This window comes from Dipodomys merriami, unplaced genomic scaffold (genome assembly GCF_024711535.1).
Source record: "Dipodomys merriami isolate MVZ:Mamm:240054 unplaced genomic scaffold, mDipMer1.0.p SCAF_45, whole genome shotgun sequence".
In the NCBI taxonomy this organism is placed as follows: domain Eukaryota; kingdom Metazoa; phylum Chordata; class Mammalia; order Rodentia; family Heteromyidae; genus Dipodomys; species Dipodomys merriami.
Window position 1 is genome coordinate 11,472,032 of NW_027206013.1, and position 12,333 is coordinate 11,484,364.

Consider the following 12,333-nt stretch of genomic DNA (forward strand, 5'->3'; position numbering starts at 1 on the left):
TGAGCCAAAGTGCCACTTCCAGTTTTTTGGTAGTTTATTGGAGATAAGAGTCTCACGGACTTTCCTTCCCAGGTTGACTCTGAACCACAATCCTCAGATCTCAGCCTCCTGAGTAGCTAGGATTACAGGCGTGAGCCACCAGCACCTGGCAGGAATTTTCTTCAACACATATAACCTATACACACATCCTTTACCTTAAGTGGCAGAGATGAGGTCAGAACCAAAGGCCTGTCGGACACCAGTGGCTCACGCCTGTAATGCCAGATCACAGTTTGATGCCAGCCTGGGCAGGAAAGTCTATGAGACCCTTATCTCCAATTAACCACCAGAAAACCAGAAATAGAGCAGGGACTCAAAGTGGTAGAGTGCTAGCCTTGAACAAAAAAGCCCAGGCCCCAAGTTCAAGCCCTACAAATAAACAAAAAAGAACCCAGGACCTTTTTTTTTGGGGGGGGGAGTCCGGTTGTGGGGCCTGAACTCTGGGCCTGGGCGATGTCCCTCAACTCTTCAGCTCAAGGCTAGTGCTCTACCACTTTAAGCCACAGCACCACTTCCGGCTTTTTTTCTTTTTGCTTAAGTGGAGGAATCGAACCCAGGGCCTCATGCACGCAAGGCATGTGCTCTACCACTGAGCCACCTTCCCAGCACCCCCAGGACCTTCTTAACACCAAAGCCCAGGTGTCAATCACGATGCTCAGAGACAGAGGGGTCTCTTTCTAGGAAAGACAGCCAGCCATTAGCTTGAAGGCAGGAGCAGGTAGCAGGTCCCTGGGAGAGGAGAAAGGGTGAGCCAGATGGGCAGAACAGGATCAGGACTGTGGTCTTATAGGACCAGGGCAGTGCAGGTGGCCGTTGCCGGGTCATCAAGAGCCAGATCCCAGATGTAAGCCATGATTATCTCATCACTGTCAATGAGAGATTTGGACGCAGATATTAGTGAGCGCTACGTCCACTCACCAGTCCCTGTTCCGTGAGAGGAAATCACTGAGATAGGCGGGCACATGGAGGCACTGCAAATCACAAAAATCAGAGCAAAAGTTGTAATAATGCTTACTGTATGCCAGGCACAGTCCAAGGGCTTCACATATTACATTCTTATCTCAGTATTCATTGGCGGGGGGAGTTCAAGGACCCCCACAAATACTAAAATTTGAAGGGGCTTAAGTCTCTCATCTAAAATGGCATTGTAAATCTGGTGTTGGTGGCTCACGCCCATAATCCTAGCTGTTCAGGAAGCTGAGATTTGAGGATACTAGTTTGAAACCAGCCTGGGCAGGAAAATACCTGAGATTTTTTTTTTTTTTTTTTGCCAGTCCTAGGGCTTGAATTCAGGGCCTGGGTGTTATCCCTGAGTCTTTGTGCTCAAGGCTAGTGCTCTACCACTTGGGCCACAGCACCACTTCTGGATTTTTCTGAGTGGTTTACATAAGAATCTTACAGACTTTTCTACCTAGGCTGGCAACGAACTGCATCCTCAGATCTCAGCCTCCCTCCCAAGTAGCTAGGATTACAGGCATGAGCCACTGGCACCCAGCTTGCCTGAAACTCTTATCTCCAATTAGCCACCAAAAAGCCAGAAGTACTCAAATCGTAGAGCACCACCTTTGAGGGAAAAAGCTAAGCACAAAACTCTGAGGTCAAGACCCAGTACTGCCATACACAAAAAAGCATTTGCCTAGCATGTATGGTCTTGAGTTCCATCCCTAGCACTGCAAAACAAGTAAGATAAATATCAGCTGAATATCTACATGAATGAGTGAATTCAACTTTAAGTGGCCCAAGGAGGCAAAGACCTTTCTAGCCAGAAAGAGCTTTTTGAGGATGCTCCACAGCATCATAAAGTATTAAATCAGGGGTATGGGACTCTGGGAGAGAACACTCTTGGGACCCAGCTAGTCCCTAACTCCACCCTCTCCTTGTGGTTTCCCAGAGGCCCCTCAATGCCAGCTGCCAGACCTGTCTCCATGGGCCTTCTTTGTACAAATTGCCTTCCGAGCCACTACATTCAGAAATCTGTGGCGATCTAGCGTCTCCCGGGCAGAGCTAAGCTGAGTGGGGTAGGCGGGGGGGGGGGGGGGGGGGGGTGCTACCAGCCCGTATGTCGAGGACCAGAGCCAAGGGCTTAATCTCAGAATTGGATTATTCTAGTGAATTTGGAGCCCCAGTCCTGCTGGGCTGAAGGACACGGGGATTACACAGGTCTCTGGCTGGAGGCCGGGGCCCACAGGGTTTCCCACATTGCCTGCCAGGTCTGAGAACAAGCATCCTCCACGGCTGCAGCAAGAGCCACTGGCTCTATCCCTTAGCCTGGTAGCCTGTCTCAGCTGCCGGGAAGCATGTTTCCTCCCACATATCTGGGACTTAGGATGGAGTTCTGACTATGGCCCATGGACAAGCAGCACTAGCTAATCCTGGGAGCTTGTTAGGGAGGCAAATTCATCAGCCACATCCTAAATAAAGACTAAGAATCATTGGGAATAGGTCTAGATTTGTGGCTTGAAAAAAATAATCCTCCAGGTAAGGCTGGGTGCAGGTGGCTCACATTTGTAATTCTATCTACCCAGAGGCTGAGCTCTGAGGATCATGGTTCAAAGCCAGCCTGGGCAAGAAAGTCATTAAGACTTTATCTTACAATTATTGTTGTTCTTTTGTGCCAGTCCTGGGGTTTGCACTTAGGGTCTGGGCACAGTCCCTGAACTTTTTTGTTGTTGTTCAAGCCTAGCACTCTACCACCTGAGCCACAGCTCTGCTTCCAGTTTTTTTGGTAGCTAATTGGAGATGTCTCACAGATTTTACTGCCCCGACTAGCTTCAAACCACAATCCTCAGATCTCAGGCTCCTGAGTAGTTAGGATTACAGAGGTGACCCACCAGCGCCAAGGTCAATTTAATCACCAAAAAGGCAGGAAGCAGAATTATGACTCAAGTGCTACAGTGCCAGCCTTAAGTAAAAAAGCTAGGGGACAGTGCCAAGGTCCTGAGTTTAAACCCCAATACTAACACACACACACACACACACACACACGCGCACACACACACACACACACGCACGCGCGCACACACACACACACACACACACACACCAGGTGATTTTTTTTTTTTTGTCAGTTATGGGGCTTTTGTCAGGCACTGTGCCTGAGCTCTTCAACTCTACCACTTGAGCCACAGAGCCACTTCCAGTTTTCTGGTGGTTAACTGCAGATAAGAGTCTCAAGGAAGTTGGGCACCAGTGGCTAACACCTGTAATCCTAGCTTCTCAGGAGGCTGAGATCTGAAGATCATGGTTCAAAGCCAGCCTGGGCAGGAAAGTCTGTGAGACTCTTAGTTCCAATAAACCACTCAGAAAACCGGAAGTGGCACTGTGGCTCAAGTGGTAGAGTGTTCGCCTTGAGCTGAAGAGCTCAGGGGCAGTGCCCAGGCCCAGAATTTTAAGCCCCAGGACTGACAAAAAGAAAGTCTCATGGACTTTCCTATCCAAGCTGGCTTTGAACCATGATCCTCAGATCTCAGCCTCCTGAGTAGCTAGGATTATAGGCGTGAGCCACCAGTGCCTGGCCCAGGTGATTCTTATTCATGGTAAAGAACCAGTAAGTTGGCATATACTGGCTACCTTGCGTATCCAAGTATGTCCCGAGCCTACCCACAATTCTCCTGGGCTCCTTCAACTCTTCATTTGCAGAAGTTAATTGCAATGCCTATAGTGGCTCTATTCTATATGGCCCCATTGCATAATCCCAAAGTTGCCCACATCTGGCAGCCCCAGGAGTATACAATTCAACGCCTTGTGTTTACTCTATATTAATCCTTTTATCAACTCTGCCACATGACACTTGAGGTTCAGAGAAGGCACACAACTGGCCCAAAGTCACACAGCAAGCAAACTCAAGGCCTGAGCACTATATATCCGCTTCCCACCTCAGGAGACATAGCAGCTGTTTTGACACCTGTCTCTTCAAACGGTTAGGACTTCCTCCAGGGAAAAGTCCTTGATGTCACTTCCTCAGGAAAGTTCTCCCTAGAGCAATCTGGCCTCCTAATTCTACCCTGCTTGAAGGTCACACCAGATGTGTTTACGTCATGTCTGTCTCCCTAACCAGTATGGAGTAGGAGTGAGTCAGGAAACGGTCCAGCCCTGTGAGATGCTTCCCCAGCACTCCTCCTCCCTAACTACACAATCACCTCTCCCCATCCCCCTCTTAGAGAAGAGCACCAGGTCTTGGAAGTTGCAGGGTTATGTTACTGAGCAGGACACTCAGTAACTGCATGCAGGGTACAGGGAAGACCAGCCAGTTCTGGGAGTGCAGGTGTTAGTTATATCCAGTGCATCATCTAACCAGGCTCAAGAAGCAAAGCAGTGGCTTATACCTGTAACCCTAGCTACTCAGGAAGCTGAGATCTGAGGACTGTGGTTTGAAACCAACCCGGGCAGAAAAGTTGGTGAGACTCTTATTTCCAATTAGACACCAAAAAGCTGGAAGTGGCCCTGCAGCTCAAGTGGGAGAATGCCAGGCTCCAGTGAAAAAATACAAGTGAGAGATCAAGGCCCTGAGTTCTACCCCCCAGGACCATGCCCAGGCACAGGCACAGACACATATCCCCCCTCCCCAGCCCACAGAGAGAGAGAGAGAGACAGAGACAGAGACAGAGAAGCAAAGACCATCCCTGGTTGTCATTCTCTTGGAAACATGTTTATTGGTTCTGAGATCACAGGGCTGAGGCGAGCTGGGACAGGCATAGAGCTAAGGAGGGCAGCGAGAGGCTCTGCCCCTGGGCAGACATGCTGTGTGGGGTCTGCTGGCGGGCTCCCCCGCCCACCCAGCCAGCAGCGGCTGGGCACATGGCACTTGGCGCCTGGCGTGACCTCTGCCGGCTTGGCGCGGTGGCCTCCTCGGCGGCGGGCGCCCCCTTTCCAGTTGCAGGAGTTGTGAGTCTTTCACAGTGCGGAGGGGTGGGGGTCCGGGGCGGGTACCTCCCCGGGGTGCAGGCAGGCCCCTTCCGCCAGTACATCCTGGGCTCTCGGCGGCTACAGCGGGGCGAGGCGAGTTCCTGCTCCTCTTCGCCCCACCTGTGGGGGCTTGGCAGTCCTGGAGGGGCCCTCAAGGCCTCAGCGGGACATCATCCGGACAAACTCTGGGAGGGGACAGGGGGGGACAGGAGGTGGCAGCAGTCAGGGTCGAGCCGCCTTCCCTACCGCCATTAACTCCCAACTGAATGGGGTCCAGTCCCTCAGGTCCATTCTGCCCCTCCAACCCTTCTTCCACCCAGCGGCCAGGGCTTCTTTCTAATCTGCAATCTGACCTCTGCTCAAACATCCCAAGGCTCCCACGGGCGCTGTCCAGTGTCCTGACATTTCCCACTCTCCCCTTCTGTACTACACCCCCATCTGTTCCAGCTTACTCACACCTCATTTTCAACTCGCAAGATGGTTTGCATGCTGTCTCTCCCTCCCTCCCATCTTCTGTCTCCTCTCAGTTTTCCTATAACAGGTCTCCTTTCCCAAAACTCTTATTTTTTCTTTTTCTTTCTTTCTTTCTTTTTTTTTTTGGGGGGGGGGTGGGTGGGGAGTGGTTCTAGGACTTGAACTCAGAGCCTCATACTCTTCCTTGGCTTTTCTACTCATGGCTGAATTTCTACACTTGAACCACACCTCCACTTCCAGATTCTCACTGGTGAACTGGAAGCTCTTGGATTTGTCTACTCAGAATGGCTTTGAACCCAGTTCCTCAGATCTCAGCCTTCTGAGAGCCTCAGATCTCAGCCTTCTGAGAGGCCCAGCTCTCAGACCTTCAAGACTTTATTTATTTATTTTTGACAGTTGTGGGGCTTGAACTCAGGGCCTGGGCACTGTCCGTGAGCTCTTTTTGCTCAAGCCTAGTGCTCTACCACTTTCTGGTGGTTAATTGGAGATGAGCGTCTCACAAGCCGGGCACCAGTGGCTTATGCCTGTTATCCTAGCTACTCAGGAGGCTGATATCTGAGAATTGTGGTTGTGGTTCAAAGCCAGCCTGGACAGGAAAGTCTGAAAGACTCATCTCCAATTAACCACCAGAAAACCAGAAGTGGTGTTTTGGCTTAAGTGGTAGAGTGCTCACCTTGAGCTGAAGAGCTCAGGGGCAGCAGCGCTCAGGCAGAGTTTAAGCCCCACGACCAACAACAACAACAAATAAAGACTCTCACTGATTTTCCTGCTCAGACTAGCTTTGAACCATGATCCTCAGATCTCAGCCTCCTGAGTAGCTAGGATTACAGGAGTGAACCACCAGCTCCCAGTGTTCAAGACCCTTTTTAAGAACAATTTTTGTTTCACAGCAAAACGGACTGAAAAATATGAGATTTTCTGCACCCACACTCACACATGCACAGGCTCCCCACCAGAAAGATCCCACACAGAGTGGCACATTTGATTTGATGAACACAGGTCTGTGCATACTAGGCAAGCACTCTACTACTGAGACCCTTTTATAAGTTGTGCAGGCTGCCTCTGAACTTACAATCCTCTTTCCTCAGTCTCAAGTAGCTGCAATTATAGGCAGGTACCTGCACACCCAGTTTAGAGTTCACTTTTGGTGCTGCATTCTATGAGTTTGGACAAACATATATATGATGATATATCTCCATTAGAGTAGTTTCATTGCCCAAATCTCCTGTGTCTTGGAAACCTCTGATTTTTTTGTTATCTTTTTTGTTGTTGTTTCTGGCTTGAACTCTGGGTCTGGGCACTGTCCTTCAGCTCTTTAGCTCAAGGTGAGTACTCTACCACTTGAACCACAGCACCACTTCTAGTTTTCTGGTAGTTAATTGGAGATAATAGTCTCATGAACTTTCCTGCCCAGGCTGGCTTCGAACACCATCCTTGGATCTCAGCCTCCTGAGTAGCTATGATTACAGGTGTGAGCCACTGGTGCTTGGCTTGTCTATCATTTTTGTCTTTTCCAGAATGTCATATAATTGGAACCATATACTGTATAGCCTTTCAGATTGGCTTCTCAGTAAGATGCATTTATAGTCCTTCCATGTCTTTTCATGGCTCGATAGCTCATTCCTTTTTATTTTGCCAGTCCTGGGGCTTGAACTCTGTCTGGGCTTGAGCACCATCCCTAAGCTTTTGTGTTCAAGGCTAGTGCTCTACTACTTTGAGCTACAACTCCATTTCCAGCTTTTTGAACAGTTAATTAGAGATAAGAGTCTCATGGACTTTCCTGCCTACGCTGGCTGTGAACTGAGATCCTCAGATCTCAGCCTCCTAAGTAGCTAGGATTATAGGCACCGACGCCCAGCCAAGCTCATTCCTTTTTTTAGTGCTGAATAATATTATGTTGTCTGGATATACGACTTTTTTTTGGTACCAGTACTTAGCACTTGAACTCAGGACCTGTGTGTGTCCCTAAACTTTTTTTTCAAGACTAGTGCTCTACCACTTGATCCACAGTTCCACTTTTGATTTTAACTAGCTAATTGGAGATAAGAGTCTTATGGACTTTTCTGCCCAGGCTGGTTTCAAACTGTGATACTCAAATCTCAGCCTCTTTTCTTTTTGGGTCCGGTCATGGGGCCTGAACTCTGGGCCTGGGCGCTGTCCCTCAGCTCTTCAGCTCAAGGCTAGCACTCTACAACTTGAGCCACAGCGCCACTTCTGGCTTTTTTCTTTTTTGCTTATGTGGTGCTGAGGAATGGAACCCAGGGCCTCATGCATGCAAGGCAAGCGCTCTACCACTGAGCCACCTTCCCAGCCCCAAATCTCAGTCTCTTGAGTAGCTGGGATTACAGGTGTGAGCCACCAGCCACACCTTGAACAAAAGAAGCTCAGGGACAGTGCTCAGGACCTGAGTTCAAGCCCCAGGACTGGCAAAAAAAAAATCAGAATAGTAGAAAGGTGGATGGATGGAAGGATGATGGCTGGATGGATGAGTGGATGGGTGCATAGAGGGATGGACAGATTGGCAAGGAATTCAGTAGAGGGGTAAGAGGAAGGAAGGCAAGGGAATACAAAGTTGGGTTGAATTAATCATGTGCTGGATACACCATTGGAGGACTCCGTAGATGGCCACTGCTGGCTTGCCACTCTCTCACTTTCAAATTCCACCTACCTTCAAAGTCCACTCGTCCATCCCCGTTGAGATCCACATCTCGGATAATTTCTTCTATGTCTCGGTGTCCCACTTGATGACCCAGAAGCTTCCTCATAGCCTCTCGCAATTCACTGGTGCTTATCTCCCCATCACCATTGGTGTCAAACTAGAGCAGGAAGGAGAGCAAGGTAGCTACCTCATGGAGACTGTCAGCAGTAGATCCAAGGCTGAGCTTTACTTCAAAAGCCTCCTTTCCCTCAGGTCCCCTCTGGGTTAAAATTCTCTCCCTGGTCTGGGACCCGGGGCTGGGCTTCTTTTCAAGCAGCTATCTGGAGACTGGAACCCTAACAGCCTGCCCCACCCACCTGTGCTTACCTATTACTCACCTCTCGAAAGGCATCCCGCAGTTCCTTTACTCCAATCATATCTGCTGTCTCTGCCAGGAGTTTAGGTCCCATAAGCTCTACAAAGTCATCGAAGTCCACATGGCCACCCACTGAAGCAAGAAGGGCTAGGTCACTCACAACCCATCCTATCTCCACTTCCAGCTAGGTGTTTGTTAGTTGAGGGCTGCCAATCCCTTCTTTATCTCCTTTTTCTAGGTCAAAGGTATTTGGGGGGGGGGGAGGAGGGTCGGGTGAAGCTTGAACTCTGGGCCTGGATGCTGTCTCTCAGCTCTTCAGCTCAAGGTGAGCACTCTATCACTTGAGCCACAGCATCACTTCTGGTTTTCTGGTGGTTAACTGGAGATAAGAGTCTCACGGACTTTCCTGCCTGGGCTGGCTTTGAACTGCAATCCTCAGATTTCAGCCTCCTGAGTAGCTAGGATTACAGGTGTGAGCCACCAGCACCTGGCTTATAAGACTCTTAACTCTGATTAACCATCAAAAAGCCAGAAGTGGTGGTGTGGCTCAAGTAGTAGAATGCCAGTCATAAGCAAAAAAAAAAAAAAAAAAAGGTAAACTAAGGGACAATACCCAGGCCCTGAGTTCACGCTCCAAAATAAATTTTAAAAAATAGCCGGGCGCTGGTGGCTCACGCCTGTAATCCTAGCTACTCAGGAGGCTGAGATCTGAGGATCGCGGTTCAAAGCCAGCCCGGGCAGGAGAGACCGTGAGACTCCTATCTCCAATAAACCACCAGAAAACCGGAAGTGGCGCTGTGGCTCAAGTGGTAGAGCGCTCGCCTTGAGCTGAAGAGCTGAGGGACAGCGCCCAGGCCCAGAGTTCAAGCCCCACGACCGACAAAAAATAAATAAATAAATAAATAAATAAATAAAAATAAAAATAAAAGAAGTTCAGATGGAGAGACCCAGACGCGCTCAGAGAAGGGCAGAAGAGAGATATTGAAGCGTTGGGTGCCTGGCTGTCACAGGCCATGTCCCAAGCTTTACCCTTGCTGTGAAAACACCAACCCAACTTCCAAGTGGCTCTCAGTTGGTGGGAGAGCCAGAGGGTTAGCACCTACCTTCCTACTTATAACGGTTGTCATCCGGGGACTGCTCAGCCAGTAGCAGGGAATAACCCCCTGCTGACAGAATAGGTGGGTAAGAGGGTCCCATATCACCTCCCAGAGCTCCCAGCACACTCACAGGTAGCTGGTTGGAGAGTTTGCCCTAGGTCTGCTCTTTTCCTTTCTTCTCTCACTTCCTACTCCATTCCAATGCTCTCTTTTGTCCCCCCACAAAACAAATGTCTGTATCTAGATCCCTGTCTCAAGAAAATATAGACTAAAATAGAAAACATCAGTACTGCCAAGAAAAAAAAAAAGAGCTAGGCAATGATGGCTCATGCCTGTAATCCATATTCAAGAGGTTGAGATTTAGAAGGATCAAAGCCAGCCCAGGCAGAAAAGTTCATAAGACTCTACCGTCAAAATAACCAGCAAAAAGCCAGGCTAGAAGCTTGGCTGAAGTGATAGAATCAGCCAAGCAAGCAAGCCAAGTGAGCGTAAGACCCTGAATTTAAACCCTGGCACCAGCAAACACACACATACATGCAAAGGAAAAAAACAAACAATGAAACAAAACAACAAAACCCATAGAACATCCTTTTGATCATTTTTTTTCTTTCTTTGAAATCAGGGCCTGGGTACTGTTCTGAGTTCTTTTGGTAAAGGCCAGTGCTCTTCACTTTGAGCTATAGCTCCACTTCCAGTTTTCTGGTGGTTAATTGGAGATAAAGAGCCTCACAGATTTGCCTGCCCAGGCTGGTGATGAACTGTGATCCTCAGATCTTAGCCTCCTGAGTAGCTAGGATTACAAGCATGAACCACCAGTGCCCAGCTCCTTCTGATCATTTCTTACTGTGAGCCAGCTAGCTGTGGGACTGTTAAAAAAAACTACCTCCTAATTAACTCTTGTGCTCCATTCCCCTTTCACAGGTGAGGAAATTGAGAGCACAGAGCTGGAAGTATTTTTTTTTGGGGGGGAGGGCAAGCAACATTGTCCCCCAGGCCTGTCTAACAAGGAAGGAAGGAGGTGTCTGCAGAGGGACTCACGGTTCATGTTGATCTGCTGAGACAGCTCGATGAGTTCCATCTCAGTGGGCATGTAGCCCATAGTACGCATGCAGTTCCCCAGGTCCCGGCAGTTGATATAACCATCTTTGTCCTTGTCAAATTCTCGGAAGGCCTCTCGGAGCTCTGGGGAAGCAAATACAAGCAGATGTAATTGGAAGCAGGACCAGCAGAGCATCTGGGAGCAAAGGCAGCCCAGGGCCAGCCAGTTTGGAGAGATGGTCTCAGGAGATCCCAGGACTCCAGGGCCCCTCATTCACCTCAGGCTCACTCCTTTGATGGCTGGTACCAGTGCAGGGCCCCTGCTCCCTGTAGAGCCCCAAGTGTCTCTGCCTCTCTTCTCAGTTTCCCTCCCACACCTCCCTTTCCCAAGGGCCAAATTTTACCTTCGATCTCCTCTGGCCGAAGTGATCTGTCCTGAAACAAAAGAACATGTCCTATTAGCCACAGCGGTGGGGGAACTGGAAGTCACAAAATTCTGTCAACGGGGACACTGGATGGAAGGTGATGGGAATGGAGCGGAGGTTTGTCTGGATGGTGTCCTTGAAGGGAGATGGTGTGGCTCCTTAGGCCACAGAGACACTCCCCTGCTTGTTTTGAATCCCAAGGACCCAGCCACTTCCCCAAGCCACAGCCTTATTTCAGACACAAGAATGGGTCAGGCAGAGCTGGTCCAGAAGCAAAATCTGTAAAGAAAACAGGACTGGAAGAGGTCACCACAGAGAGAAGAGAATGTAGGAGGAGCCAAGCAGCAGAAGCCTGCAAGATAATGGGAGGAGATGGGATTGCAGGGGGAGGGGAGGCAGGGACCACATAGGCAGCCCCAGAGGGAGAAGCGGGGGGGGGGGGGGTGCACCCTGCTTCCCGGGCAGCACTCCACCTTCCCCAACTTGGCCCCATCTTCACACCTTGCCCTGTCACAGGACATGGCATAGGACCCTGGAGGCCACTAGTGCCTCTGGCAGCTGCCAGGGTCCAAAGCACATCAGCTTTCAGCAGGGCCCAAGGAAACCCTGAGTCCAGGTGTCAAAACAGATGATGGTGAAATCTCCAAAGATCAGGCCCAGAGGAAGCACGGGGCAGGCTCCAGATAGAGATTACCATGGCCCCAGGGCTGCCCAAGAGGAAGCCAGACTGGCATGGAATGAATATGGGTGACCAGATGGACATGATTAAGTTTCCAAACTGCCTCACAGTGTTCTAGCTCTCTGCCTTGGGGCAGAGAGAAGACAAGGCAGGTGTGGGCACCCGGATGTTTGAACACATCGCTGCAGGCACAGCACAATGAGCTTGCAGAGTGGCTCTGTTGTGCACACAAGCTGTTCCAGCCAATGTGGCCAGGGTGAGTGAGTGCAGACTAACTGTCCACCCACTCTACACTGGCCCCAGAAGAGGAGCACCAGCACTGGGAAGTCCGAGAATGGAGTAGGAAGGGAAGGGGTGCTGATGTTGAAAGTGGATGTGAGCAAGCAGGCTGCAAGCTCCCCAGGTCCCAGGCTGTATTTACAGCTGAGGGGAGGAGGACCAGCCTTCAGGGATTCTTTTCTGGCTACCACAGGAGGCCTTGGTTTCAAAGGTTGCTCAAGCAGTGGCACTAAGGTATGCCACTCCTGTCCTCCTGTCCCCAGACAGGCTCACATGTTCCAAGACTTTTTAAAAAATTAATAGCTTATTTAGTTATTTTTGGTGTTGGTACTGGGGGTGAACTCAGGGCCTAGCAATCCCCCTTGGCTCTTTCTTTTGTTGCT

The 12,333-nt window shown here is 49.8% G+C and overlaps 1 protein-coding gene across 2 annotated transcripts in view; it reads right to left on the minus strand.

Moving 5' to 3' along the window:
* Positions 1-4,671: 4,671 nt before the first annotated feature.
* Positions 4,672-12,333, minus strand: part of LOC138808459 (calcium-binding protein 1) — a 29,838-nt gene continuing 22,176 nt past the window's right edge. For both annotated transcript variants that reach the window (XM_069994715.1, XM_069994716.1), the window contains 5 exons: positions 10,972-11,002; positions 10,568-10,711; positions 8,455-8,564; positions 8,087-8,234; positions 4,672-5,129 (listed from right to left, as the gene is read on the minus strand). In XM_069994715.1, coding sequence (XP_069850816.1) covers positions 5,104-5,129; positions 8,087-8,234; positions 8,455-8,564; positions 10,568-10,711; positions 10,972-11,002 — 459 coding nt within the window. In that variant the 3' untranslated portion in view covers positions 4,672-5,103. The remainder of the gene's footprint in view (positions 5,130-8,086; positions 8,235-8,454; positions 8,565-10,567; positions 10,712-10,971; positions 11,003-12,333) is intronic.